This window comes from Pan paniscus, chromosome 19, assembly GCF_029289425.2.
Source record: "Pan paniscus chromosome 19, NHGRI_mPanPan1-v2.0_pri, whole genome shotgun sequence".
In the NCBI taxonomy this organism is placed as follows: Eukaryota; Metazoa; Chordata; class Mammalia; order Primates; family Hominidae; genus Pan; species Pan paniscus.
This window is the reverse complement of record NC_073268.2, coordinates 76375002-76402389: the sequence shown is the minus strand read 5'-3', so window position 1 is coordinate 76402389 and position 27388 is coordinate 76375002. Positions and strand designations below refer to the sequence as shown.

Here is a 27388-nt window from a genome sequence, read left to right as displayed (position 1 = left end):
ATTGACTGGTCTTTTCAACTCCACTCAAATTTGTAAAAAGCAATTCCTTTTATACTATCATCTTTTTTGTTTTTTAAGGTTTTTGTTGTTGTTTGGTTTTTTGGCAAAACATGATACATTTCTCATGCTTGATCTAAAGAGGCTTTACGTAAGAGACAGAGAGTACAGAGCAAAAGGCATATTTTTGAAGATTAAAGTGATATATTTGCTTTGAAAAAACATCAAGCCTATCAAAATGACATATAAAGTAGTTCCCATTTTAATGTATAACATGCAAAAAGTTCCCCTTTCATTTCTCTGTAAGGTTAAACTTTATTGACGGGCAAGACTTGCTCTGTGCTTTTGCTTTGCAAATGTTTGAAATTATTCTTCAGCAGTAAAGAAATAATAAGCTGAGCACAGTGGCTCATGCCTGTAATCCCACAATTTGGGAGGCTAAGGTGGGCAGATTACTTGAGGTCAGGAGTTCAAGACCAGCCTGGCCAACATGAACCCTGTCTCTACTAAAAATACAAAAATTAGCTGGGCGTGGTGGTGCTGTAATTTCAGCTACTTAGGAGGCTGGGGCAAGAGAATCGCTTGAACCCAGGAGGTGGAGGTTGCAGTGAGCCAAGATCACACCATTGCACTCCAGCCTGGGTGACGGAGTGAGACTCTGTCTCAAAAAATAATATTAATAATAATGAGCAACCATTTACACAAATTCTCAGACTATGTTAACAATACCAGCATGTTATTATAATTTAAATAACTTAGTATGCAAGAACTACCTCTAAACCCTGACCAAAAGAAGTACTTGCTCTCCTTTGAAATTGAACAAAGTTAGTTTTGTATCTTCATTAAAGGTTATATTCATATAATATATGAAGATTCTTTTATTTTTTATTTTTTATTTTTTTCGAGATGGAGTCTTGCTCTGTCGCCCAGGCTGAAGTGGAGTGGCACGATCTCGGCTCACTGCAAGCTCCGCCTCCCAGGTTCACACCATTCTCCTGCCTCAGCCTCCTGAGTAGCTGGGACTACAGGCGCCCACCACCACACCTGGCTCATTTTTTGCATTTTTAATAGAGACGGGGTTTCACCGTGTTAGCCAGGATGGTCTCTATCTCCTGACCTCGTGATCCATCCACCTCGGCCTGTTTGGTAAGAATTCTTTCAATAGTGTTTCATAATAATTATAGCAAAGCATTGGCCCCTGTCTACCAAACTTTGTCTTTGGGGAAAACAGCAAAATCAAAGAACAGTGAGGCTGGGCATGGTGGCTGATGCCTGTAATCCCAACAGTTTGGGAGACTGGGGAGGAAGATCATTTGAAGCCAGGAGTTTGAGACCAGCCTGGGCAACATAGTAAGATCCTGTCTCTACAAAAAATTGTTTAAATTAGCTGGGCAAAGTGGTGTGCCCTGTAGTCTCAGCTACTCAAGAGGCTGAGGTGGGAAGATCTCTTAAGTCCAGGAGTTCAAGGCTGTGGTGAGCTATGATTGTGCCACCATACTCCAGCCTGGGTAACAGAGCAAGAGCTTGTCTCTTAAAAAAAAATAAAAAGTGAAGGAAACCATTTTTTAAAAAAGGAACAGTGAGATAGAACCTTTATGAAACATTCTTGATTTAATTTTCCATTAGAAGGATTAGCCTTGCTTCCATGGCACCCATTACAACTTTTTCAATTCTCTTTGAAAGATAACATGAGGCCAGGTGCAGTGACTCATGCCTGTAATCCCAGCACTTTGGGAGGCCGAGGCTGCTGAATCACCAGAGGTCAGGAGTTCGAGACCAACCTGGTCAACATGGCGAAACCCCATCTTTACTAAAAATACAAAAATTAGCCATGTGTGGTGGCAGGTGTCTGTAATCCCAGCTACTCGGGAGGGTGAGGCATGAGAACTGCTTGAACCCAGGAGGCAGAGGTTGCAGTGAGCCGAGATCGTGCCATGCACTCTATTCTGGGCAACAGAGTGAGACTCTGTCTCAAAAAAATATATAAAAGAAAGATAACATGAGAGGCAAGATGTGTTGTTGCACTTTTAGTAGGTATTCTTTGTAACTCTTGTGCTGATCCTAGATTTTTGCTGCTTCTATAAATTCCACTAGATTTGTTGGTGCTATTCAAAAGCACAAAAGTATGTATAGTAAGTGGCTGCCTGCTTAATGAGCTATGCTATAAAAACTTTCTAAAACTCAAATTTTCATATTGTGGCTTAGGACAATAGAGATTGACTTGAATACTATACTTATATGCTTCTGAATCCTAGAACTGCGTATTTCAGATGCTCCAAATTTGGTTTTAATTTGAAATTTTATTCCTTGCTAATTAGTTGTGAAATCAATCATTAATCATTTTAAAATTTATAAAAATATGCTTTCTTGCTGTAATCTTACAACTAATCCTAAAATGTATAATTGGAGAAATTTGCTCTTTTGTTTTCTTTTAGAGATTATCCTTTGCTTGCTGATTGTAAAAGATTTGCTTGCTATGTGTTCAAAAACTGATCACGGGTTGGGTTTTGTTCTGCCATAACATGATGTTCATCTTTCTCAAATACTCAATTTATTACAGCTGTTTACTAGGCTCTTTTATTCCTTTTGAAGTGACAAGTATTCAAACCTTCTTACAGTTACAATTACTTAAATGTAGCCTTTTCTACAGACAAAGCTATAGAAGTCATTTTTTTTAGGTGACTTTTTAGCCTGCCTTAGATGAGGGGATTCCTTTTCTGAAGTTCTAAAAAAGTAGATGATGCACATATTTTCTCAGCTTTATTTAGTGGGGAAGACTCATTAAAAGCATTTTTCAGGAAGAAAGAAGCTAACTCATGACTGAATGGGTAGAAAATTATTTGGAATGTACATTATATTGATAAGTTTATATTTTTAAGTTGGGTTGCTCAATAAAATACAGCCTCAGCAGAGAAGACTATTTTAAACCACAGTTTTGTCTAGATTTTTGGCGGGATAGTTAACCAGGGTTTAATGATGTTTTTTTTTTTTTTTTTTTTTTGCCACCTCTCTTTGATTTCCATAATCTCTTGTCATTTCATACCCCTCCTCTTTTGAAGTATGTAGTGAGACTTGATATATTCTTCCTTCACTCTTTACTCTTTTCCCTTGTATTACCACTCTTCTTGTTTCTACCTTTAGCCCTTCAGGAATTTAAGGTCATGTCTGTCGTCAACTTACTGGGTGGACAGGCTAATACGATTTTTTTTTTCCTTATTGGGCACTTGTTTATTTGGCCATGGGAAACTTCTTGGCTTCAATTTGAAACTCTGTTTTGACCAAATGTGGTAGCTCACACACTTGTAATCTCAGTTTGTAATCCCAGAACTTTGGGGGGCCAAGGTGGGAGAATTCCCTGAGCCCTGGAGTTCAAAACCAGTCTGGGCAACATAGAGAGACCCTGTCTCTACTTGGGAAGCTAAAGTGCGAGGATCACTTGAATGAGGGAGGTTGAGGCTGCAGTGAGCCATGATTGCCGCACCGCACTACAGCCTGAGCAACAGAATGAGACCTTATCTCAAATAATGATAATAAAAAACTCTGTTTGGCTATGTAGAGTCTATACCTATTTAGAATTTTATGTCAAATTCTCTTTTTTTTAAATTGATATGTAATAGATATACATATGTTTTCTGGTACAGTTGTACCACTGTGCCAGATAATTGAGCTACTTAATGACTGAAAGTGATGGGATTAAGTGATTCAAAGAAAGTTTAGGAAAGTGGACCAGGTGAATCCAATTATCTTTCTGTGGGATTCAAATCCCATCTCATTTTACCTCCTCCACTGAGTTTTGTTTTTTTTTTTTAACTCTGTCTTAATTTTTTTTTCACTGAGTTTTATTTCATTTTGCTATTGACTGTGACTCAGCTGAGTGCAGCCAGATATCAATGCCAATTGTTTTCTGGCATGTTCCTACTCTTCTTGGTATCCAAATATTGCCAATAATTTGGACCTTGGGCCTTGGGCCTTTGCTCATCTTTTCAAAGTTGAGGCTTTGGACTCACTTTAAAACACCTGGAAGGCTGGGCTTGGTGGCTCACACCTGTAATCCCAGCACTTTGGGAAGCCGAGGCAGGTGGATCGCTTGAGCCCAGGAGTTAGAGACCAGCCAGGGCAATATGGCCAAGACCCTGTCTCTACCCAAAAATGTACAAAAATTAGCCAGATGTGGTGGCGTGCGCCTGTAGTACCAGCTACTCAGGAGGCTGAGGTGGGAGGATTGCTTGAGCCCTGGAGGTGGAGGCTGCAGTGAGCCAAAATCACAGCACCGCACTCTAGCCTGGCAACATAACAAGACTCCATCTATTAAAAACAAACAAACAAACAAACAAACAAAAAGAACTTGGGTCTCCTGCCTGCATTTTAAAGCTTTTTGGTACTCTTCATTTATAAAATTATTACACCTGTAATTCTCATTTCTCATTATTATTTCCTAAAATAGTATGGTCCCCATTGCTGAGAGGGGTGCTTCTTTTTCACATCTGCCTTTTTTCTTACTGTGATTACTGTAACCATAGGAAATGTACCTTCTCCGAATGCACCTTTAAAGCGGGTATTAGCCTATACAGGCTGTTTTAGTCGAATGCAGACCATCAAGGAAATTCACGAATATCTATCTCAAAGGCTGCGCATTAAAGAGGAAGATATGCGCCTGTGGCTATACAACAGTGAGGTAAGAGGCATCTCAGAGTCATGGAGAGTCTGATTGTTGGTATTTGTTTAATTTTAAATAGTAAAAGAAATTTGCTAAACTTCTTTGTATTGTTCCAATTTTAGTACATATGTTGCCAAAGAGCACAAGGCTAATTAAGTGTTAAATCATATTTCATGAGTATGGGATTTTACCTATAGTAATTATGCTAAAAGCCATGTCTAGGATATCAGTGAAAAGTTCATCTTTTAAGTTACTATATGTATACTTGTAATATTTGTCTCTGAGATCCATAATAGCAATTGATCACCATGGACAGTACTATCTTTCAAAGATTATTGTTACATATAAAGATTACATGTTACAAAGATTATATGTTACATTATAAACTAATGGTGTGGCCGAGCACAGTGGCTCACGCCTGTAATCCCATCACTTTGGGAGGCCGAGGTGGCTGGAGCACCAGAGGTCAGGAGTTTGAGACCAGCCTGGCCAACGTGGTGAAACCCTGTCTCTACTAAAAATGCAAAAATTAGCTGGGCGTGGCGGTGGGAGCCTGTAGTCCCAGCTACTCAGAAGGCTGAGGCAGGAGAATTGCTTGAACCCAGAGGCGGAGGTTGCAGTGAGCCGAGATAGTGCCACTATACTCCAGCCTGGGCAACAGAGCCAGACTCCATCTTTAAAAAAAAAAAAAAAAAACACTTATTCATGTAACCAAACACCACCTGTTCCCCAAAAACCTATTGAAATTTTAAAAAAGAGAAAGATAATGCTTATGAAGTACACATTGTCTTTCTGTCATACTGCCACCTAAGTTATAAATATTTATGAACAACTATAGTAGGCCAGATATTTGTGATATGTTATATAACTACAAAGAATTTTTTTTTAATTGTTACTCATTTTTATCTCTGTATTTGTTTCAAGTTTACTAACCAAATAACAAAAACATTTCCTTCTCCTTACACAGAACTACCTTACTCTTCTGGATGATGAGGATCATAAATTGGAATATTTGAAAATCCAGGATGAACAACACCTGGTAATTGAAGGTACAAGATGGAAGCATGCATCTATATTAAATTTTCAAGGGGAAGAATTTAAAGAGTTACTAATAACCCATTTTATAATTTTCTCCAAAACAACTATTATTTGATTATTATGTTTTTATGATAAAGAAACCCTTTGGAAAAAAAAGAAAAAGAAAACCCTTTGAACTCTTATGTAATTCTACCATACAATTTAGATTGCTTTAAAGGGAAAATATTCTGTTTTTAGTCATTGACTGACAAAGAATGGGAATGGTAGATAAAAAACAAGTGAATTCAGTTTACACATTTATAGTTCCTTAAAATTTTCAAGTTGCTGCTTTGAGTTTGAGTAAAAAGAACAACTTTCTTGCATAGTTAGTAGCACAGGCTTTCATTAGTCACCAACATTGACTACTCACTGACAGAGCTACTTGTATATTCATAGATTTACACACTGGCATGCACATGCCATTAAAAACTTTTTAAGTCTATCTTTTCCCATCAAGTTTTGTGGCAACGTTGTTAGCTGCCTTTGTATTAAAATGAATAGGCCGGGCGCAGTGGCTCACGCCTGTAATCCCAACACTTTGGGAGGCTGAGATGGGTGGATCACTTGAGGTCAGGAGTTCCAGACCAGCCTGGCCAACATGGTGAAATCTGTCTCTGCTAAAAATACAAAAATTAGCTGGGTGTGGTGGCACGTGCCTGTAGTCCCAGCTACTCAAGAAGCTGAGGCACGAGAATCAGTCAAGCCCAGGAGGCGGAGGTTGCAGTGACTCAAGATCACATCACTGCACTCCAACCTGGGGGGACAAAGCCAGACTGTCTCAAAAAAAAAAAAAAAGGAATAAATTACTCTGACAGTTGTTACAATTTAAGAAAGAATTGTAATTTCTAATGTTTTAAGTATAAGAAATTCCATTGTTTCTGAACTTTAATTACTTCTGTAGATGGTTGAGTATAATTTTACTTCAAGTAGGTAATTGAGGGATAAGATTATTCAAACCAAGTGACTTTAAAGTCCTCAATATGAAGAGTAGGAATGGTTTTAGAGCCAATTACAGGCATGTGCTGCAAAAAGATGTTTGTCAACAAAAGACCTGTATACAGCAGTGGTCCCATAAGATTATAATACTGTATTTTTAGTTGTGCCTTTTCTATGTTCTAACATGTTTAGATACACAAATACTTACCATTGTGTTACACTTGCCTACAGTATTCAATACAGTAACATACTGTACAGGTTTGTAGCCAAGGAGCGACAGCCTATACCATACATAGCCTAGGTTTGTGTAGGTACACTCTGTGATGTTCACACAAAGACAAAATCACCTAATGATGCATTTCTCAGAATATAACCTCGTCGTTAAGCAATGCATGTACTAAAATTAACTAGATTTTAAAACTTCTGATTTAGGAATAAGATGTCTTTAAAAAAAAAAGCAATCGAATGGGTATAAATTAGATAGATAAGAAATTAACACATTCCTATCTGTCCTTCCAGTTCGCAACAAAGATATGAGTTGGCCTGAGGAGATGTCTTTTATAGCAAATAGTAGTAAAATAGATAGACACAAGGGTAAGTCTCCAGTATTATTTTTTAAAGAGATTATTTTAAATGTATTCTTTTTTTTTTCTTCTCTCAACTATTAAAGTGCTAACAACTTTTGGTTTTCTAGTTCAAAAGTAATTAGGGCCTTCTTCTTTTTCTTTTTTCCTGAAGCAGCATTTGATGTTGGCAAACCCGCCATCAAATTATTTTCTAAATTTCTTTCTAACTCTGCAATTAAATAATTTATATGTTTTAAAAGACATACTAGAAGAAGAATTGTTTGAATTATTTTGAAAAATCATAGCAATTAAAAAGAATAATTGCTGCTTCTGGGTTACAAATGAGCATGGATCATCACTGTTGCCAGACACTCCATGAAAAGCCTTCTCTAGCATTTCAAAGACCTGCTAGAGAATTATTAGCACCATTTAGCTGATTATGAGAGTTATAAAAAACCTTTTCATTGAATATAAGTAACTGTTTGTGCCATGGCATATTACTACAGCTAAGCTTTGGTTCTCATATTGTTTGTTCCAGTTCCCACAGAAAAGGGAGCCACAGGTCTAAGCAACCTGGGAAACACATGCTTCATGAACTCAAGCATCCAGTGTGTTAGTAACACACAGCCACTGACACAGTATTTTATCTCAGGGAGACATCTTTATGAACTCAACAGGTAATCTTTCTGGAGTTACTGGCCTCTTAACCTGTGACTTTGATATAAACCCAATATCACCTAAATTTCCTCTTTTTTCACCCTGCGGGAGAAAGATTTTATCTTATTTGCCCTATTTAATATGAAATAGGCCAAGGAATACATCTCTTGTTTCAAAAAGAAAAGGTATTTTGATGTGAGATGCTAGGCATTTTTGCGCCCACATGATTGTGATTTATGAGAATCTTTGGCAACAAATTTTCCTCTCAAACTTCTAGGACAAATCCCATTGGTATGAAGGGGCATATGGCTAAATGCTATGGTGATTTAGTGCAGGAACTTTGGAGTGGAACTCAGAAGAATGTTGCCCCATTAAAGCTTCGGGTAAGCAGGTTAAAATAATATAAAAGTATTTAATTCCTAATAGTTGTTTAATCATTTTTCTCTACTTGTTTTTTGTGTTTAGCCTTTTAACTTAATAAATGTTTTTGGATCCTTCACTTGGTATAAACAAAAGGTCAAATTCTTTTGCTTGTTTAAATATATGCAAAATACTACTGTATATGTAGTGGGTAGGATAAAGACCAAAGGTACACTCTAAATTCAGGATGTCATTCATTTTACTAATTTGTCAAACATCTTATATGAAGAGTAAACCTTTTTTGGTAATACTTCACTATTAGCAGTATTCTAACTGAAAGGTGGACCTCAGAGTCTTATTAATTACATCCAATCCAATCCATTTTCAACGTAACTAAGATAGTTCTATCTGTAGAATACAAAGAAGTAGGCTGGGCACAGGGGCTCACGCCTATAATCTCAGCACTTTGGGAGGCCGAGGTGGGTGGATCACTTGAGGCCAGGAGTTCAAGACCAGCCTGGACAACATGGTGAAACCCTGTCTCTACTAAAAAAAATTAGCCAGGCATAGTGGTGCATGCTTGTAATCCCAGCTACTTGGGAGGCTGAGGCACGAGAAACGCTTGAACCTGGGAGGTGGTGTTTGCAATGAGCCAAGATCGCACCACTGTACTCCAGCCTGGGCAACAGAGTAAGACTCTGTCTCCAAAAAGAAAAAAAAAAAGTAGAAGGATGAATGAATGAAACTAATGAATATAAGTTTTATATTAATATCAGATGTAGTCGATTTTAGTGAAGTTAGGATTATTCATTATTTTTATTTAAATACAAAGCAAAAGCTTTTTATATTACAAATTATTAACTATAACAGCTACACATTTGACTACTTACCTCTTGCCAGGCACTATTCTAATTAATTTATATCCTCAAAATAATTCTATAATATAATGCAGTTAATAAAAGTTAGGATGCAACAAGACCAGAAAATGTAATTGTTGAAGACAACATTATATTATATAAAATAATATATACACATATTATTTTATACATGTTATGTATTATTATATACACATTATTTTATGCATATGTTATGTATATACTATGTACCTATAAAATATACATATTTTATATGCATACAAAAATGTAAAACGTTATAGAACAGGATGTCTTTCAATGTGAGCAAACGCTGTTTTAATATTTCTGTCTTAAATAACATCTGTGTGCCTGAAGAACAGTTTGCTTACATGATACTGAACTGAGGACACAGTATTGCACAGTATTGGCCAAAATACTTCTCTTTTTTTGGGGGGGTCATTTGACATTAAGATTCAAAAGATTTCATGATTATCCAAAATATATTTGTTGAAATAGAGGCAGACTAAGTACTATACTATTTATTTTCTTACAATGGCTCTGATTGGATTATAGGACATATTCATTCCAAATTTTATGGGTAGGAAATAATGACTGTGACTTCTCTTATATTTATAGTGGACCATAGCAAAATATGCTCCCAGGTTTAATGGGTTTCAGCAACAGGACTCCCAAGAACTTCTGGCTTTTCTCTTGGATGGTCTTCATGAAGATCTTAATCGAGTCCATGAAAAGCCATATGTGGAACTGAAGGACAGTGATGGGCGACCAGACTGGGAAGTAGCTGCAGAGGTTTGTCAGTTTTGAGTTTCTAATGTAAGGAATAGACAAAATGTTCTGGCCACAAATACATGTAGCACAACTTAAATGCAAACTAGACTATTCTGAGATCAGAACTTTACTGCAAAAATGAATGAATTTCTATTTCTGTGCTTAATTCTTATGCAATAATGCCAAAACAAAAATACGTTTAATGAAAATAGAAAACTGTTGCCATTTCATATTGTAAACTTTATGGGACTGGATGTAGGAATAATTATCCAGTGGAATTTAAAGAGTCCCCATAATTGCTAAAGTAATGGATACAGTGACCTATAGGCATGCTTTATACTTGTTAATGGACAAATAACTTTAATATTTACCATTGTTACCTTGATAAGAACAAATGAAAAATAGGATTTTCCATCTCAATTTAATATTTTATGTTAAATGAAGAGTAAGGATTATATTCTTTACCTTTAAATCCAATATATTTAACTAGTTTCTTTGAATTTATATAGAAATGCCTCTCTTTTGGATTTTGAGAGAAAATTCTCATCTTTTCTATTGCTAGGCCTGGGACAACCATCTAAGAAGAAATAGATCAATTGTTGTGGATTTGTTCCATGGGCAGCTAAGATCTCAAGTAAAATGCAAGACATGTGGGCATATAAGTGTCCGATTTGACCCTTTCAATTTTTTGTCTTTGCCACTACCAATGGACAGTTATATGCACTTAGAAATAACAGGTAGGTCAGAAAGTTCTGAAAAATTACTTGACTCCATTAAATTTACTTTATTTAAATAGCCTGAATTTGTAAGCATAGTTATTTGTTTACAAATAAAGACCGGTAGTCAGCATATTATAATTGAGCAACCTAATTTTAGGCATGACTTGAGGTTTGAAAGATGTAGATTGGGGCATGTTTTTTTGGTTTCAAATATGCCAGCAACTCTCTTTAAAACCCTGCAAAGCCACTCATACTTTTATGTCAGATGAACACCAAAAAAATACTGATTTCACTTAATATTATCCCTAAGTACCATCTGTTTTAGTGTTTACACATAAAATAAAAATTCTAGGCTGAAATATTTGCTATTATATTTACAGGTCAGATATATCTGTACACAGCATTTAAGACTTTCAATGAAACCTGCATTTTACCAATAAAAGATCTTTTCTCTTTACTAGTGATTAAGTTAGATGGTACTACCCCTGTACGGTATGGACTAAGACTGAATATGGATGAAAAGTACACAGGTTTAAAAAAACAGCTGAGTGATCTCTGTGGACTTAATTCAGAACAAATCCTTCTAGCAGAAGTACATGGTTCCAACATAAAGGTAATATTAACTACTCTAAGAAACTTTTGATTCTATCCTCCAAAGATGACATTTTTCTCAATTATTATGATCAATTGTTAGGTTATGTGACCAAGAGAGATACTAAAACATAACGAAAACTGAACAACAACAACAAAAAATGCCAAGTTTTCCAACCCAGAAACTTAAGAGTTTTCTACCAGAATAAAGGGATAATACTGATGGTGGTATTTTTGAAGAAGGGAAACATGTAAGGCTGCCTATATGGAGTGTTCTAGCTGTGTCACTGTAGTATAGGTTTCCACCAAAGACTGCTGCTGTTACCAAAGACTGCTGCTATTACCCTTGACAACTCTTCTGTATTACCACTGTTACTAGAATTCTTCCTAGGTTAAAGTATTTTATGTATTTATGAATGTGTGTTTTTAGTATTTATGAATATATATACTTGGTCTTTTAACACACTAAGAAATTAAGAGTAAAGACAAATTGACACCAATCATGTCTTTCTACATACCAGCTGGGGAAACAAATAATCTAATAAATATATTGCCTACTCTAAATTAAGCTCCTGCAACTGGTATTATTTATATTCATCTTTGGGATTTCTGAACACACTCTCACCTCATTGACAATTTCTTAATATGAAATGCAAAAATGGAGTCTCTGAGGGTTGGAATTTAGATCCCTGAAACGGACAAAACTGAAGTCAGTCATATATAACACACTTCTTCCTGTGAAAAGAGATAATAGTTCGAAAATTGAGGTTAGTTTTCCGTTATTTTTATCAAGCATTCATCCTTTATGTAGTTGAAAAATTATTCAATCATCTCGTTGGTTTTACGGATGAAAGCACCTAAGACATTCTTTTGAAATATGTTAGAGAGAGAACTTTTCCATTTTATCTGAAACATCTCCCCCTTCTCATCTTGCTGCTGTTTCTGTAGAACTTTCCTCAGGACAACCAAAAAGTACGACTCTCAGTGAGTGGATTTTTGTGTGCATTTGAAATTCCTGTCCCTGTGTCTCCAATTTCAGCTTCTAGTCCAACACAGACAGGTAAGATAGAACTAGAACTCCTTCTCATGATTGCTCCTTTAAATATTTGTCTAAGAGTTGTCATCTTTTTTATATTTGTTCATGCTGAGGATATTATAGCAGAAGAATTTTGGAACCCAAGGGAAACCTTACTGATTATTCCATATTTTTTAGACGAGAAACCTAAAATTTAGAGAACCCAAGTGACTTCAGTTAGATAGGTAGTCGTTAGCTAATATACTCTTGGAATTCAGATCTCTTTGAACTTTTACCTAATACTAACATGGCAACAGCTAGTATGAGAGGAACATACTACCCGAAAATATAAACAATAGATATAGCTAGAAAGAAATCCAATATTATATGTAATTTAATATGGTCACTCACTGAGTCCTTTTAGCCACTAGTATGCTTTGTCTATTCCTTATATTACTTACAATTAGGTTAATTAGGCTAATTCCCCAACTATAAAGGGCTTTATGAGGCTCCCCTCATTGATGTGTAGTAGGTAGATAGTCCTGACGGTGAGTTGGTGGATGTTCTAATTTTAGTTTTAGTTTAGAGCATCACTGTCCAATAGAATTCTGCAGTGGTGGAAACTTCTGTGATCTTTGCCATCCAATACAGTATCCACCAGTCACGTGGACTGTTAAGCGCTCGAGATGTGGCTAGTGTGAGTGAGAATAATGCATTTTTAATTTTTATTTAATTTAATTTATTTATTTTGAGAAACGGTCTCACTCTGTCACCCAGCCTGGAGTGCAGTGGCATCATCTTGGCTCACTGCAGCCTCTGCCTTATGGGCTGAAGCAATCCTCCCACCTCAGCTTCCCAAGTAGCTGGGACTACAAACGTGTACCACCATGCCCAGCTATGGTGTATCTTTTGTAGAGATGGGTTTTCACCATGTTGCCTAGGCTGGTCACTAGCTCCTGGGTTCAAGGGATCTGCTACCTCAGCCTCCCAAAGTGCTAGGATTACAAATGTGAGCTGCCTCATCCAGCCTAATTTAAATTTTAAATGCAACATCTGGGTAGAGGTTACTGTATTGGACAGTGTCTTCAAAGGCGAAGAGAAGGAAAAGAAAACAAGTGGTAGAACTGTTTGTATGCTACAACATTGTGCTGATACAGGTTTCTGCAAAAATTCTGCTTAATAGTTTCCAGCAGTTACTCTTTCCTTTTCATTTGGCCAAAAGTGTGAGTTAGGGAAGTAAAACTGGAAAATTAAAATCTTCCAATAAATCTAGAATTATTTATACTGTGATTTCTCCCTGCCCTGTGTTAAGAGACTACACTGTCTCTGGTCCTCAGGATACTTGAGAAAAGAGCAAAGATGAAAATACCACAAGCTTATGATGCTGTACTTATCTTTGAATTTGTAGATTTCTCCTCTTCGCCATCTACAAATGGAATGTTCACCCTAACTACCAATGGGGACCTACCCCGACCAATATTCATCCCCAATGGAATGCCAAACACTGTTGTGCCATGTGGAACTGAGAAGAACTTCACAAATGGAATGGTTAATGGTCACATGCCATCTCTTCCTGACAGCCCCTTTACAGGTTACATCATTGCAGTCCACCGAAAAATGGTTAGTTAAATGTTAGGCAACTCACTGCCAGTCTTGCTAGTGTCATTTGTGAAATAGTCATTTTCTGTCTTTGCAACATCATTGAATGCATTTTCTTCTCTTCTTTTCTTTAATTTTTTAAAATTTAATAATTTTACAAATTTTATTTTTTTACTTTTTTATCCTGTCCTCAAAATCTGTTGCTGTGAATGCATTTTCAATGTATTATATATGCTAATATAAGTGATCAGAGCCAGGATTTAGTATTACTCATGGTGGCTAATGTATGAAATGACATTCCTTATCCGTATATTAAGAGGCAACAGGATAGTCAGTGCATCTGAGTACTACTTTCTTTAGAAATTTGTGTCTCCTGGCCGGGTGCAGTGGCTCACACCTGTAATCCCAACACTTTGGGAGGCTGAAGCAGGAGGATCACCTTAGCTCAGGAGTTCAAGGCTAGCCTGGGCTACATAGTGAGACCTCATCTCTTCCAAAAAAAAAAAAAAAAAAGACTTTTTTTTTTTTAACTAAGCAGCCATGATGGTGTGTGCCTATAGTCTCAACTACTCTGGAGGCTGAGGCAGGAGGATCACTTGAGACTAGGAGGTCAAAGCTGCAGTGAGCCATGCTTGCTTGCCCCACACATTCCAGGCTGGGCAAGACCCTGTCTGAAAAAGAAAAGAAAGAAAGAAAGAAAATGGCCAGGTGCTCACACCTGTACTCCCAGCACTTTGGGAGGCTGAAGCAGGGGGATCACCTGAAGTCAGGAGTTTGAGAACAGCCTGGCCAATGTGGTGAAACCCCATCTCTACTAAAAATAAAAAAATTAGCTGGGCATGGTGGCATGCGCCTGTAGTTTCAGCTACTCGAGATGCTGAGGCAGGAGAATTGCTTGAACCCAGGAGGCAGAGGTTGCAGTGAGCGAAGATTGCGCCACAGCACTCCAGCCTGGGTGATAAAGTGAGACTTTGTCTCAAAAAAAAAAAAAAAAGTATCTCCTAAGCCAGACATGTTTAGGAAGATCCCTTGAGGACAGGATTTTGAAGCTATAATATGCTATGATGCTCACACCTGTAAATAACCACTCCACTCCAACCTGGGCAATAAGTGAGACCTTGTCTCTAAAAAAATTAGAAAAAAACAAAAACCAACACACACAAAATTTATGTTTCCTGTGTGTTTGTGTAGGTATGTATATCTTCACTGCCACATAAATGCGGATGGCTTCGGAAAAGTTTTTTGTTTTGGGGTTGGTTTTTTTGTTTTGTTTTGTTTTTTTTCTTAGAGGATACAAGAATGTTCTTGAGGAAAATCAAGTTGTGCGTAATTCCTCTCTTGACAGTCTAATATATAACTATTGCATTAAAGGTTGACTCTTTGGTAAAAAAGAAAAAGGAAGGTTTGAAAACTGTGGTCAGTGGATAATTGTTAAAGAGGTAGTCTTCGGGTATAGTGGCAACTTGGTAGAGTAGAAAGGGCACTGAACTAGGAATTTAGCAACCTATGTTTTCGTTCTAATTCTGCCACTAGATAGCTGATTGAGCTCTTTGGACTTTAGGGTCTTAATTTTATAAAGTAAAGGAAAGGCCGGGCACAGTGGCTCATGCCTGTAATCCCAGCACTTTGGGAGGCCGAAGCGGGTGGATCATGAGGTCAGGAGTTCGAGACCAGCCTGGCCAAGATGGTGAAACCCCGTCTCTATTAAAAATACAACAATCAGCCAGGCATGGTGGCACACGCCGGTAGTCCTAGCTACTCAGGAGGCTGAGGCAGGAGAATCGCTTGAACCTGGGAGGCGGAGGTTGCAGTGAGCCGAGATCGTGCCATTGCACTCCAGCCTGGGCGACGAGCAAAACTCCGTCTTAAATAAATAAATAAATAAAATAAAGGAAAGCAGGGCTTCTAGATCAAGTAAATTGATTGTATAGCAGCAACAAGAGAAAATGAAATTGTAATAAAGGTACTGTATTGGTTTCTTAGGACTGTTATAACAAATTACCACAAATTTGGTGGCTTTAAACAACAGAAATATATTCTTTTTTTTTTTTTTTTTTTTGACAGTCTCACTCTGTCGCCCAGGCTGGAGTGCAGTGGCGTGATCTCCACTCACTGCAGCCTCCACCTCCTGGGTTCAAGCAATTCTCCTGCCTCAGCCTCCCAAGTAGCTGATACTACAGGTGCACGCCACCATGTCTGGCTAATTTTTGTATTTTTAGTAGAGATGGGGTTTCACCATGTTGGCCAGGATGGTCTTGATCTGACCTCATGATCTGCCTGCCTCGGCCTCCCAAAGTGCTGGGTTTACAGGTATGAGCCACTGCACCCGGCCCAGAAATTTATTCTTTCACCTTCTGGAGGCCAGAAGTCTGGTGGCTCCAGGCATTCTTTGGCTTGTGACTGCATAACTGCAATCCCTGCCTCTTCATATAACCTTCTCCTTCTCTCTGTCTTTCTCTGATAAGGATACTTATTGAATTTAGGGCCCACCCAGATAATCCAGGATGATCTCATCTTGACATCCTCAACTTAATTACATGTACAAACATCCTTTTACCAAATTAGGTCACATTTACTGGTTCCAGGGGTTAGAACATGAATATATGGATATACTGTTTTAGAGGCCACCATTCAACTCAACTACAGATATTATTTATCTTAGTATCAAAAAAATTAAATGCTGAGAAAAAATTAAGTACCTAGGAATAAACTTTAAAAATGACACATAAGACATCTATATAGAAAATAAAATATTGATAGAAATTAAAGAAGACTGAAATATTGGAAGGAATAAACCATGTTCATGGATTAGAAGACTCAATATTTTAAGATATCAGTTCTCTACAAACTAATCTACAGATGACTTAATGCACAATCCCAATAAAAATGCAAAGTCTGCGTGTGTGTGTGTGTGTGTGTGTGTGTGTGTGTGTGTGGTGTGTGATTTGATAAGCTGATTCTCATATGTGGAAATACAAAGCACCAGGAATAACCAAGATACTCTTGAAGAAGAATAAGATATGAGGATATCATCAAGATTGGATATCATCCAGATATCAAGATTTATTTCACAAAGATATGATATTTAAAATAATGTCATATTGGTACAAGAAAAGACAAGTAGACCATTGGGATAGAATAGAGAGCCCAGAAACCAGTTCACAAATGTATGAACACCTGATTTATAACAAAGATAACATTGCAGAGTGGTGAGAGAAAGACAGTTTTCTCAGCAAGTGGTGCTGGGACAATTAGATATCCATATGAAACTTGGCACCTACCTTTCACCACAATTCCAGGTGTTCTATAGAGCTAAATTTGAAAGCAAAACAATGAAACAGCCCTTGGAAGATAATACTGGTAAATACATTCCTGACACTACTCATATAAAAGAAAAGATTAAATTGGACTTCATTAAAATTGATAACTTGGCTGGGTGCGGTGGCTCACGCCTATAATCCCAGCACTTTGAGAGGCCGAGATGGATGGATCACAAGGTCAGGAGTTCAAGACCAGCCTGGCCAATATGGTGAAACTCCATCTCTACTAAAAATACAAAAATTAACTGGGCGTGATGGTGGGCACATGTAGTCCCAGCTACTCGGGAGGCTGAGGCAGGAGAATCACTTGAACCCCAGAGGCAGAGGTTGCAATGGGCTGAGATTATGCCATTGCATTCCAGCCTGGGCAACAGAGCGAGACTCCGTCTCAAAAAAAAAAAAAAAAAAAAGTGATCAACGACACTAGTAATCAGTGAAATGTAAATTAAAACAATATTATGATATCAGTGCACTCACCTGAACAGGTAAAATTAAACAGACTGACAGGGTTGCTAAGTAGAGCAACAGGAACTCTCATACCATGCTGATGAGAATATAAATTAACTTTATATTTAATTATAAATAATTTTAATTATAAATTAAATAATATAAACAACTACTTTGGAATACAATTTTCTAGTTAAAGATAAGCAGTTCTACCTGTAGGTATCCACCCAAGAGATATGTGTACTAGGAGATATGTACAAGAATATTCGTAGCACCATTATCTATAGTAGCCCCAAAATGAAAACATTGCATGTCCATTAGTTGTAGAAGGGATTGGGAAGTTGAGATATATTAAGATAATGGAACATTATACAGGAATGAAAATGAATGGATTTGTAGTTATATCGAGTATAAATGAATCTCGTAAACCTAATGTTGATGGAAAGAAGCCAAACACAAAAGAATTAGGCTAGGCACGGTGGCTCACACCTGTAATCTCAGCATTTTGGGAGGCTGAGGTGGGCCGATTGCTTGAGCCCAGGAGTTTAAGACCAGCCTGGGCAACATGGTGAAACCCCATCTCTACAGAAAATACAGAAATTAGCCAGCGTGGTGCCACACACCTGTAGTCCCAGCTACTCGGGAGGCTGAGGCAAGAGAATCTCTCAAGCCCAGAAGGTGGAGGTTGCAGCGAGCTGAGATCACACCACTACGCTCCAGCCTGGATGACAGAGCTAGACCCTGTTTCAAAAAACAAAAAACAAACAAACAAAAATGAATTAAGTAATTCTATTTATAAATATAAAAACTTTTAAAACAGGGAAAATGAAATCTAGTGTTTATTTACTTGTGCATAGGATATAAAACTGTAAAGAAAAGCAAGAAAGTGATTACTGTAACATTTAGAATAATAGTTACCTTTGTGAGGAAGGGAGAATTTGTGATTTGGAGGAAGCAAATGGGAGGCTTTTGAGTGCTCGCTATATTCTGTTTCTTAAACTCAGTGATAATGGAAAGCTAGTTGCTTTGTGATAATTATTTGAAATGTACTTTTTTTTTTTTTTTTTTTTGCAATGGAGTTTCACTCTTGTTGCCCAGGCTGGAGTGCAGTGGCAGGACCTCAACTCACTGCAACCTCCGCCTCCTGTGTTCAAGTGATTCTCCTGCCTCAGCCTCCTGAGTAGCTGGGATTACAGGCATGCGGCACCACGCCTGGCTAATTTTGTATTTTTAGTAGAGACAGAGTTTCTCTATGTTGGTCAGGCTGTCTCGAACTCCTGACCTCAGGTGATCCACCCACCTTGGCCTCCCACAGTGCTGGAATTACAGGTGTGAGCCACCACATCCAGCCAGAAATGTACCCTTTTACCTCTGATTTTTATTTTTCTCTGCATTAGTAGCCCTTGGCTTAAAATTTCTTTCTTTTTTTTTGGTTGAGACAGAGTCTTGCTGTTGTCGCCCAGGCTGGAGTGCAATGGCACGATCTCGGCTCACTGTACTCTCTGCCTCCTGGGTTCAAGTGATTCTCCTGCCTCAGCCTCCCGAGTAGCTGGGACTACAGGTGCCTGCCACCATGCCCAGATAATTTTTGTGTTTTTAGTAGAGACAGGGTTTCACCATATTGGCCAGGCTGGTCTCGAACTCCTGACCTCATGATCCGCCCGCCTCGGCCTCCTGAAGTGCTGGGATTACAGGCATGAGCCACTGCACCTGGCCCTGGCTTGAAGTTTCTAACCATGTTAATAACTGGGAGTAGAATTTATCTCAGTAGTAACTGAGAAAGTATGGGCCCTAGGGCACTAGGAGAAGTTCCTTAATGAGAGGATGAAAATTGTGTGGGTTTAGCTACGTTTTAAAATTTTATAAAATATTTGTACTGAACTCTGTCTGGATTTCTCTGGATCTTATAATAATAGTAACATATGAAATAGAGGCTTAAAATTATGTATTTAAGCTTAAATGAAAATGGCAAAATAAAATGCTTAATAATCTGAATAAAGACGGGTCTTTTTACTTAGAAACTAGCTAACTTAACCCCTAATGAGTTGATAAGTTGTTGATTTAGCTTTTCTAACTACTCAATAAATACCAAACTTCTTAGGGAATTAAATGTTCAAAGGTTCAGCAGCTTTGGATAACCTTGAACTCCCACCAACCATTCCATTATACTAAATGTTTACTTAACAGCCATTTCCAGGATAATTCTGTGCAGTATCTCTATATTAAGGAATATCGTAAATATCTCTTTAACGTACTCAAAGCAAATTTTAAAAATTTTACCTTACTTTTATCCTATCCTGTATTTAAAAAACAAAAAAAAAAGATTAAAATCACTTAACTGCTTTTAGGAAGGTGGATAAGCTTGTTATAAAATAGAATTACTAGGTTTCACAAATCTCCAAAACTTTGGAAATTGCCACTCCAACAACCACTATCAACAGCTTATCCCTAGAAAACTATAGTTGAGAGAGTCTTTTTTTTTTTTTTCCACTGGCATCTTTTCATTTCTTTTTTTTTTTTTTTTTTTTTGAGACAGGTCTCACTCTACCTTCCAGGCTGGAGTGTAGTGGCACGATCACAGCTCACTGTACCCTCAACTTGCCAGACTCAGGCAATCCTCCCACCTCAGCCTCCTGTATAGCTGGGACTACAGACACATGCCACCATGCCCAGCTAATTGTATTTATTTCTTTATAGAGATAGGGTCTCCCTACATTGCCCATTCTGATCTCAAACTCCTGGGCTCAAGGGATCCTCTTGCCTCAGCCTTCCAAAGTGCTGGGATTACAGGCGTGAGCCACCACACCCAGCTTACTGGCATATTTTCTGGAGAAAGAAAGAGTCTTAATTGTTTAAAAGCCCTTAGCTATGAAGCTATTACTAGTTTTTACATGTGATTCAGTATATGTGAGAAATGTTTATCAGAGAAAACTGTGGTTTGAATATATTAATTGCTGAAACCCAAATTTGATAGAATAGGCAACAACTCTAAAACTGGCAATACCTCAGCCCTTTTAATGACTCCACTGTAACCGTTCTCTTTGTGTCAATAAAGATGGTTTTATAAATACAGAGAAGAATGTGATAGTGACTGATTTGAAATGGTGATAGTGCCTGTCATTGGCAGGCATTTAGAAGAACTAAAGGGAGGAATCAGAGGCCTGTCTTCTGAACTCTCTATTCTCTTGTTTGTACATACAGATGAGGACAGAACTGTATTTCCTGTCATCTCAGAAGAATCGCCCCAGCCTCTTTGGAATGCCATTGATTGTTCCATGTACTGTGCATACCCGGAAGAAAGACCTATATGATGCGGTTTGGATTCAAGTATCCCGGTTAGCGAGCCCACTCCCACCTCAGGAAGCTAGTAATCATGCCCAGGATTGGTGAGTTCAGGGGATCCATCTAAACCTGTGGTTTCCAAACTCTAGAAAAATAATCTATATGAATTCTACATGACTGATAGGACCCAGCCTATGTCAAGTTAACCACTCTTGGAAGAACCACTCAGACAGCATACAATTCAACCATTTGGTTTGATATTTGGAGTAGGAGAGACGATATAGCTTCCTTTTGCCAAACATTCTAGTGTCAAATAATCCTTCCATTCTCTAATCTTTTACCTGGATTCATCCTGCTAATGCTTCAAGTAATATCCTGTCTTCTGTGTTGCAAAAGTAGAGAGTATGAATTCACCAGGAAATATGTATAATCTCAGTCCTCTGAAATTCAGAATGAGAGTGACTGCATACGTGAACTCTGAAAAGTCTCATGATACAAAAAATAATTCTGTTGGATTATTTCCATACCATGTCATTCTTTTTTCTTTTTCCCTTACCATGTCATTTTAACGTGAAGTAATTTCATAAATCTAGATAAATATAATTAACATTTTCTGTTTTCTTTCCCTTTTTCCTACCACTGTTCTATTTGATTAGTAAATGCATTTACTCTGAATAATTTTTGGGATTTTGATGATGTCTTATTTTTATCTCAATCAAATTGTAGATCATTTTCTTTTCTTTTCTTTTCTTTTTTTCCCTTTACAGCAGAGTTTTGCTCTTATTGCCCGGATTGGAGTGCAATGGCACGATCCTGGCTTACTGCAGCCTCCACCTCCTGGGTTCAAACAAATCTCCTGCCTCAGCCTCCCGAGTAGCTGGGATTACAGGCATGCACCACCATGCCTGGCTAATTTTGCTTTTTTGGTAGAGATGGAGTTTCTTCATGTTGGTCAGGCTGTTCTCAAACTTCCAACCTCAGGTGATCCACCTGCCTCAGCCTCCCAAAGTGCTGGGATTACAGGCGTGAGCCACCACACCCAGCCTGTAGATCATTTTCTTGCCATCATGGTACAAATGAGAGTTCTGTTTTATGGTAACTAAAAAAAGTTCTTTACTTATTTGTTATGATATGGGGTCTTTTGATGATTAGGGTAGGGCTTAGGATAAATACATCTTTTTTTTTTGAGACAGATTCTTAATTTGTCACCCAGGCTGGAGTACAGTGGTGTGATTTTTGTTCACTGCAAACTCCATCTCCAGGTTCAAGTGATTCTCATGCCTCAGACACCTGAGTAGCTGGGATTACAGATGCTCGTAACTACACCCAGCTAATTTTTGTATTTTTAGTAGAGACAGGGTTTCAGCATGTTGGCCAGGCTGGTCTCGAACTCCTGGCCTCAAGTAATCCACCTACCTCGGCCTCTCAAAGTACTGGTATTACAGGTGTGAGCCACCACACCTGGCCAGATTTAAATTTAAAGATTTAAATAAATCTTTACTTAAATAAGTTATTTATTTATTTTTATTTTGTATTTTTTTGACACAGAGTCTCACTCTGTCACCCAGGCTGGAGTGCAGTGGTGCGATCTCGGCTCAACGCAACCTCCACCTCCTGGGTTCAAGCGATTCTCCTGCCTCAGCCTCCTGAGTAGCTGGGATTACAGGTGCCCGCCACCATGCCTGGCTAATTTTTGTATTTTTAGTACAGACAGGGTTTCACCATGTTGGCCAGGCTGGTCTCAAACTCCTGACCTCAAGTGATCTGCCTGCCTCAGCCTCGCAAAGTGCTGGGATTACAGGCATGAGCCATCGTGCCCGGCCAAAATAAGTTATTTAAATAAATAATTGTTTAAAGTATTTATTTTAAGATTTAAATAAATCCTAAAGGAAAACTGCAAATAATAGATAAGCAGTTTAGTTAATGAATGTTGTGTTTAGTAAAGATGAAAGTTGGACAAGATTAAATTTGAAGTGAAGTAATTGAATTAAAGAGCTTCTAGACGAGGGCTTTTCCCAGGACTTGCTAATGAATTGGATGTGGAGTATAGGGAAAGAGGAATCCAGGCTGACTTCTTTTTTTTTTTTTTTTTTTTTTTTGGCGGGGGGATAGAATCTTGCTCTGTCACCAGGCTGGAGTGCAGTGGCATGATCTCGGCTCACTGCACCTCTGCCTCCCAGGTTCAAGCAATTCTTCTGCCTCAGCCTCCTAAGTAGCTGGGAGTACAGGTGCATGCCACCACACTCGGCTAATTTTTGTATTTTTAGTAGAGACAGGGTTTCACCATGTTGGCCAGGATGGTCTCGATCTCCTAACCTCATGATCCCACCTCAGCCTCCCAAAGTGGTGGGATTACAGGCGTGAGCCGCTGCACCCGGCCCAGGCTGGCTTTTTACCCTGAACAATTGTTTGTGAATGGTGGTACCATTTAATGGAAAAAGGAAAACTGGAGAAGGAGCAGATTTTGGCAAGAAAAGACAGGAATCAAGTTAAATTCAAGAAGTCTATTATATATTCAAGTGGGAAATTCACTTGAATGTCCTCTGCTGGAGATACAGATGTCATCAACAAAAAGGTGTATTTAAAGCCCTGAGACCAGATGATTAACATTTAGAGAGTGAGAGTTAAATAGAGAAGATTCCCATGATCTATACATGAACTCTGAACTGAGTTCATACGCATTCCGACATTTAGAGATTGAAAAGGGAAAATGAAGCATCAAAAGAGATCGAGGCTGGGTGCAGTGGCTCATGCCTGTAGTCCCAGCACTTCGGGAGGCCGAGGTGGGAGAATCACTTGAGGCCAGGAGTTCAAGACCAACCTGCCCAACATGGCAAAACCCCGTCTCTACTAAAAATGCAAAAATTAGCCGGGCATGGTGGTACGTGCCTGTAATCCCAGCTACTTGGGTGGCTGAGGCCTGAGAATTGCTTCAACCCTGGAGGTGGAAGTTGCAGTGAGCTGAGATCACACCACTGTACTCCAGCCTGGGCGACAGAGCAAGACTCTGTCTCAAAAGAGAGAGAGTGAGATTGAGAAGGAGCAGCCCATAGTGTAAGAAGAAAACCAGGAGTTAAGTGAAGGAAGTATTTCAGGAAAGGAGTGATAGTTGTTTCAAATGCTACAGAGGACTGGGAATTGCCCGCTGGATTTGATAAAATGGTCTTTGGTGATCTTTGTGAAAGCTATTTTAGTATAGATAAGGGAGTAGAGATTGGAGTGGGTTATGTCCTTTGGACATTAAAAAAGATAGCCAGGCATGGTAGCTCTCACCTGATTCTAGTGGTACTTGGTAAAGTTATGGATGAAATAAGAGTGGCCTGGAGTTGATGACTTTTATAGTTGGGTAATGAATACATGGGATGTTCATTGTATAGTTCTCGACTTCTTGAGTGTTTATGTCAATAAATTTGAAATTTTAGATTAAATGGACAAAATCCTGGAATTAAGGGTCTATGGAGAAGAGTGATTATTTTCAGGGACAGTGGGTAAAGAGGCAAGTGAGGATTTCAGGGCAGTGATTGGAGGTTTCTCTTGGGTGAAAGAATCATTAGAATAGGGATGTTTGAATAAGTAAGTAACCCAAAAAGATAGGAGGTGGTGGTTGCAAAGTAGGATACTTGGAATTGAGATTTTGGAGGTAGAAAAGTTTGTATTCACAAGGTCTAGAATATGACATTTGGAGAGGGTTTACATATGGGGTGGAGGAACTTATTGTTGGAAAAGAGAAGACCAAGTTACTGTTATATTAATTGCATTGATGTTGATGTCACCAAGAATAATAACAGGAGAAGTGGTGGAGAAAAAGCACAGTGAACTGGGTGCTACAATCTTTAGTGAGTAAAGAAGATATGTACCTTCCAAGGAGGAATAGCAGGTAGCATAATTCAGTAGCACATGCTACAAAGAAGCTGGAATGTTTTAGAAAAGGAAGGAAGAAGAAATCATGCACAAGTGGCATAGGAGTAAGGAAGAGATCTATTTTACCTCCAGGTTCTGGAACGTATGAGAATACAAAGTGCAGGGGGTAGGGTGTGGTGACTCACGCCTGTAATCCCAGCACTTTAGGAGGCTGAGGCAGGAGGATCACTTGAGCCCAGGAGTTTAAGACCAGGCTGGACAACATGGTAAAATACTGTCTTTACAAAAAATGTAAAAATTTGCCAGGTATGGTGTTGCGTGCCTGTAATCCTAGCTACTTGGGAGGCTGATGTGGGAGGATCACCTGAGCCCAGAAAGGTGGAGGCTGCTGTGAGCCATAATTGCGCCATTGCACCCCAGCCTGGGCAACAGAGTGATACCCTGTCTCAAAAAAAAAAAAAAAAATGGAAAAAGTCTGCAGGGGGAGCAGGATTCTCAAGAAAGCCAGGCTTCATTCAGTTAGAGCAAAAAGGTAAAAGAAATTTTCAGAAGGGAAGTGCTGCACAGCTTTCTATGAGTGCTACTTGACTGTTTTATCCCGTTATCTTTCTTTTGATTCCTCACTTATTGCTGGCCTGATTTGGACATGGTACTAGACAGTACAGGCTATCAATGATCATTCACTGGACGAGTTATGCAGAAAGATGGGAACTCCTATGCCAGATGTGATTCTCACCTTTGCCCTTACAGTGACTCTTTATCATGGTTTCATTACCTTCAATAGCCCATGTAATAACCACTGTCAGTTGCCAGATGAGCTGTAAAGTATGCCACTCTTATGTTATATTCCTCGCATTGCTTCCTTCTCCCCCACCCCCAGCTTTATTGAACTATAATTGACAAGTAGGAATTGTATATACATCTAAGGTGTACAGCTTATGTTTTGATAATATGTATAAATTGTTGCATTGCTCCTTGTTAGGGCAAGGATGAGTAAATTTTTTTAAAAGTTGGAAAATTCACAGGGCCATCTTGACATAATCATTGGCAGTTAAAAGAAGTTACTCCAAAAATGGTATGTAGCTTATAACTCTGAGTAGTTAAGGCAGTACTTAGCATGTACCACATCAGCGATTCTGATTAAAGAAGACTTCTAAATATACAGCTTTCTGCAATGTGTCAGTGTTCTTGTCATGGAAAGATCTAATTATTTTAGTTTAATGTGAATTAAATCCTCTGATAGAATTAAGGCTGAAGGATAATTAGTATTTGATTTCATGATTAGCTTATCTTGTAAAATTTTCATGGGCCACATGGACTCCCTTAGAGACATCTGGCAGTCTTATGTCTACCCTTCTGTAAGCCCAGATAGAGGATGGGAAGCCAGAGTGTATTTGGTACTGGGCTGCAGCTAATGGATTAGGGTAAGTAACATTGAGCTGTCAACATGAGCGTACTGCTATGGCAAATGCCCCTTCCTAGGGTTACTTCAAGAGAAGATGAAGAGGAGTTGGACCTCGAACCAGAAATGCTTCTTACACTCTTTTTGTTCTCTTCTGTTTCAGTGATGACAGTATGGGCTATCAATATCCATTCACTCTACGAGTTGTGCAGAAAGATGGGAACTCCTGTGCTTGGTGCCCATGGTATAGGTAAAGTGACCTGCAAAAGAATTACTTTAGTAGAATTTCAGCTTTAGATATTATACAGTTTTCATAAGATTTCCAGTTTTGAGAAGTAAATAGTGAATAATGAGAAACTTAAGAATTGTGGCTGGGCACGGTGGCTCACGCCTGTAATCCCATCACGTTGGGAAGCCGAGGTGGGTGGATCACCTGAGATCAGGAGACCAGCCTAACCTAGTAAAACCTCATCTCTACTAAAAATACAAAAATTAGCGGGGCGTGGTGATGCGTGCCTGTAATCCCAGCTACTTGGGAGACTGAGGCAGGAGAATCGCTTGAACCCAGGAGGCAGCGGTTCCAGTGAGCCAAGGTCACACCACTGCACTCCAGCCCGGGCAACAAGAGCGAAACTCCGTCTCAAAAAATATTTTTCACTTCCTTTTGAGGTCAATAGATAAGTTTTGCTTTTGAGACTTAGCTGGTTTTATAAACTACAGTCCATACCAAATTCATAGCTTGTGATAAACATTTATTACTCTATAACCTCACCTCTCCTTTTTTGTGTTGTTTTATTTTGTTTTGAGATGGAGTCTCGCTCTGTCGCCCAGGCTGGGGTGCAGTGGCTCAATCTCAGCTCACTGCAACCTCTGCCTCCCAGGTTCAAGCAATTCTCCTGCCTCAGCCTCCCGAGTAGCCGGGACTACAGGTGCACACCACTGTACCCAGCTAATTTTTGTATTTTTAGTAGAAATGGGGTTTTGCCATGTTAGGCTGGTCTCAAACTCCTGACCTCAAGTGATCCACCCACCTCAGCCTCCCAAAGTGCTGGGATTATAGGTGTGAGCCACCACGCCAAGCCTCTCGTTAAATATAAGTAAGTTTGCCAGTTCTAAGCACAGTAGACCATAGTCTTTACTAGACCTTGCTGGAAATCTGTTCTTGGTTTTTAAAGAGTTACGGAGATTGATTGGTCATTGCTGTTACAACAGGGAAAGTGCCTAATGATACTAAAGTCCGCCTTTAGAGAACTGCAATA

At 38.7% G+C, this 27388-nt stretch overlaps 1 protein-coding gene across 10 annotated transcripts in view; it reads left to right on the top strand.

Moving 5' to 3' along the window:
• The window catches only part of USP32 (ubiquitin specific peptidase 32), a 214028-nt gene that overhangs the window by 172069 nt on the left and 14571 nt on the right, over window positions 1-27388 (top strand). For all 10 annotated transcript variants that reach the window (XM_034942618.3, XM_055101663.2, XM_034942617.3 and 7 more), the window contains 12 exons: window positions 4518-4672; window positions 5622-5703; window positions 7187-7261; window positions 7772-7910; window positions 8168-8273; window positions 9741-9914; window positions 10456-10630; window positions 11074-11225; window positions 12152-12263; window positions 13627-13838; window positions 20786-20970; window positions 26293-26379. In XM_034942618.3, coding sequence (XP_034798509.1) covers window positions 4518-4672; window positions 5622-5703; window positions 7187-7261; window positions 7772-7910; window positions 8168-8273; window positions 9741-9914; window positions 10456-10630; window positions 11074-11225; window positions 12152-12263; window positions 13627-13838; window positions 20786-20970; window positions 26293-26379 — 1654 coding nt within the window. The remainder of the gene's footprint in view (window positions 1-4517; window positions 4673-5621; window positions 5704-7186; window positions 7262-7771; window positions 7911-8167; window positions 8274-9740; window positions 9915-10455; window positions 10631-11073; window positions 11226-12151; window positions 12264-13626; window positions 13839-20785; window positions 20971-26292; window positions 26380-27388) is intronic.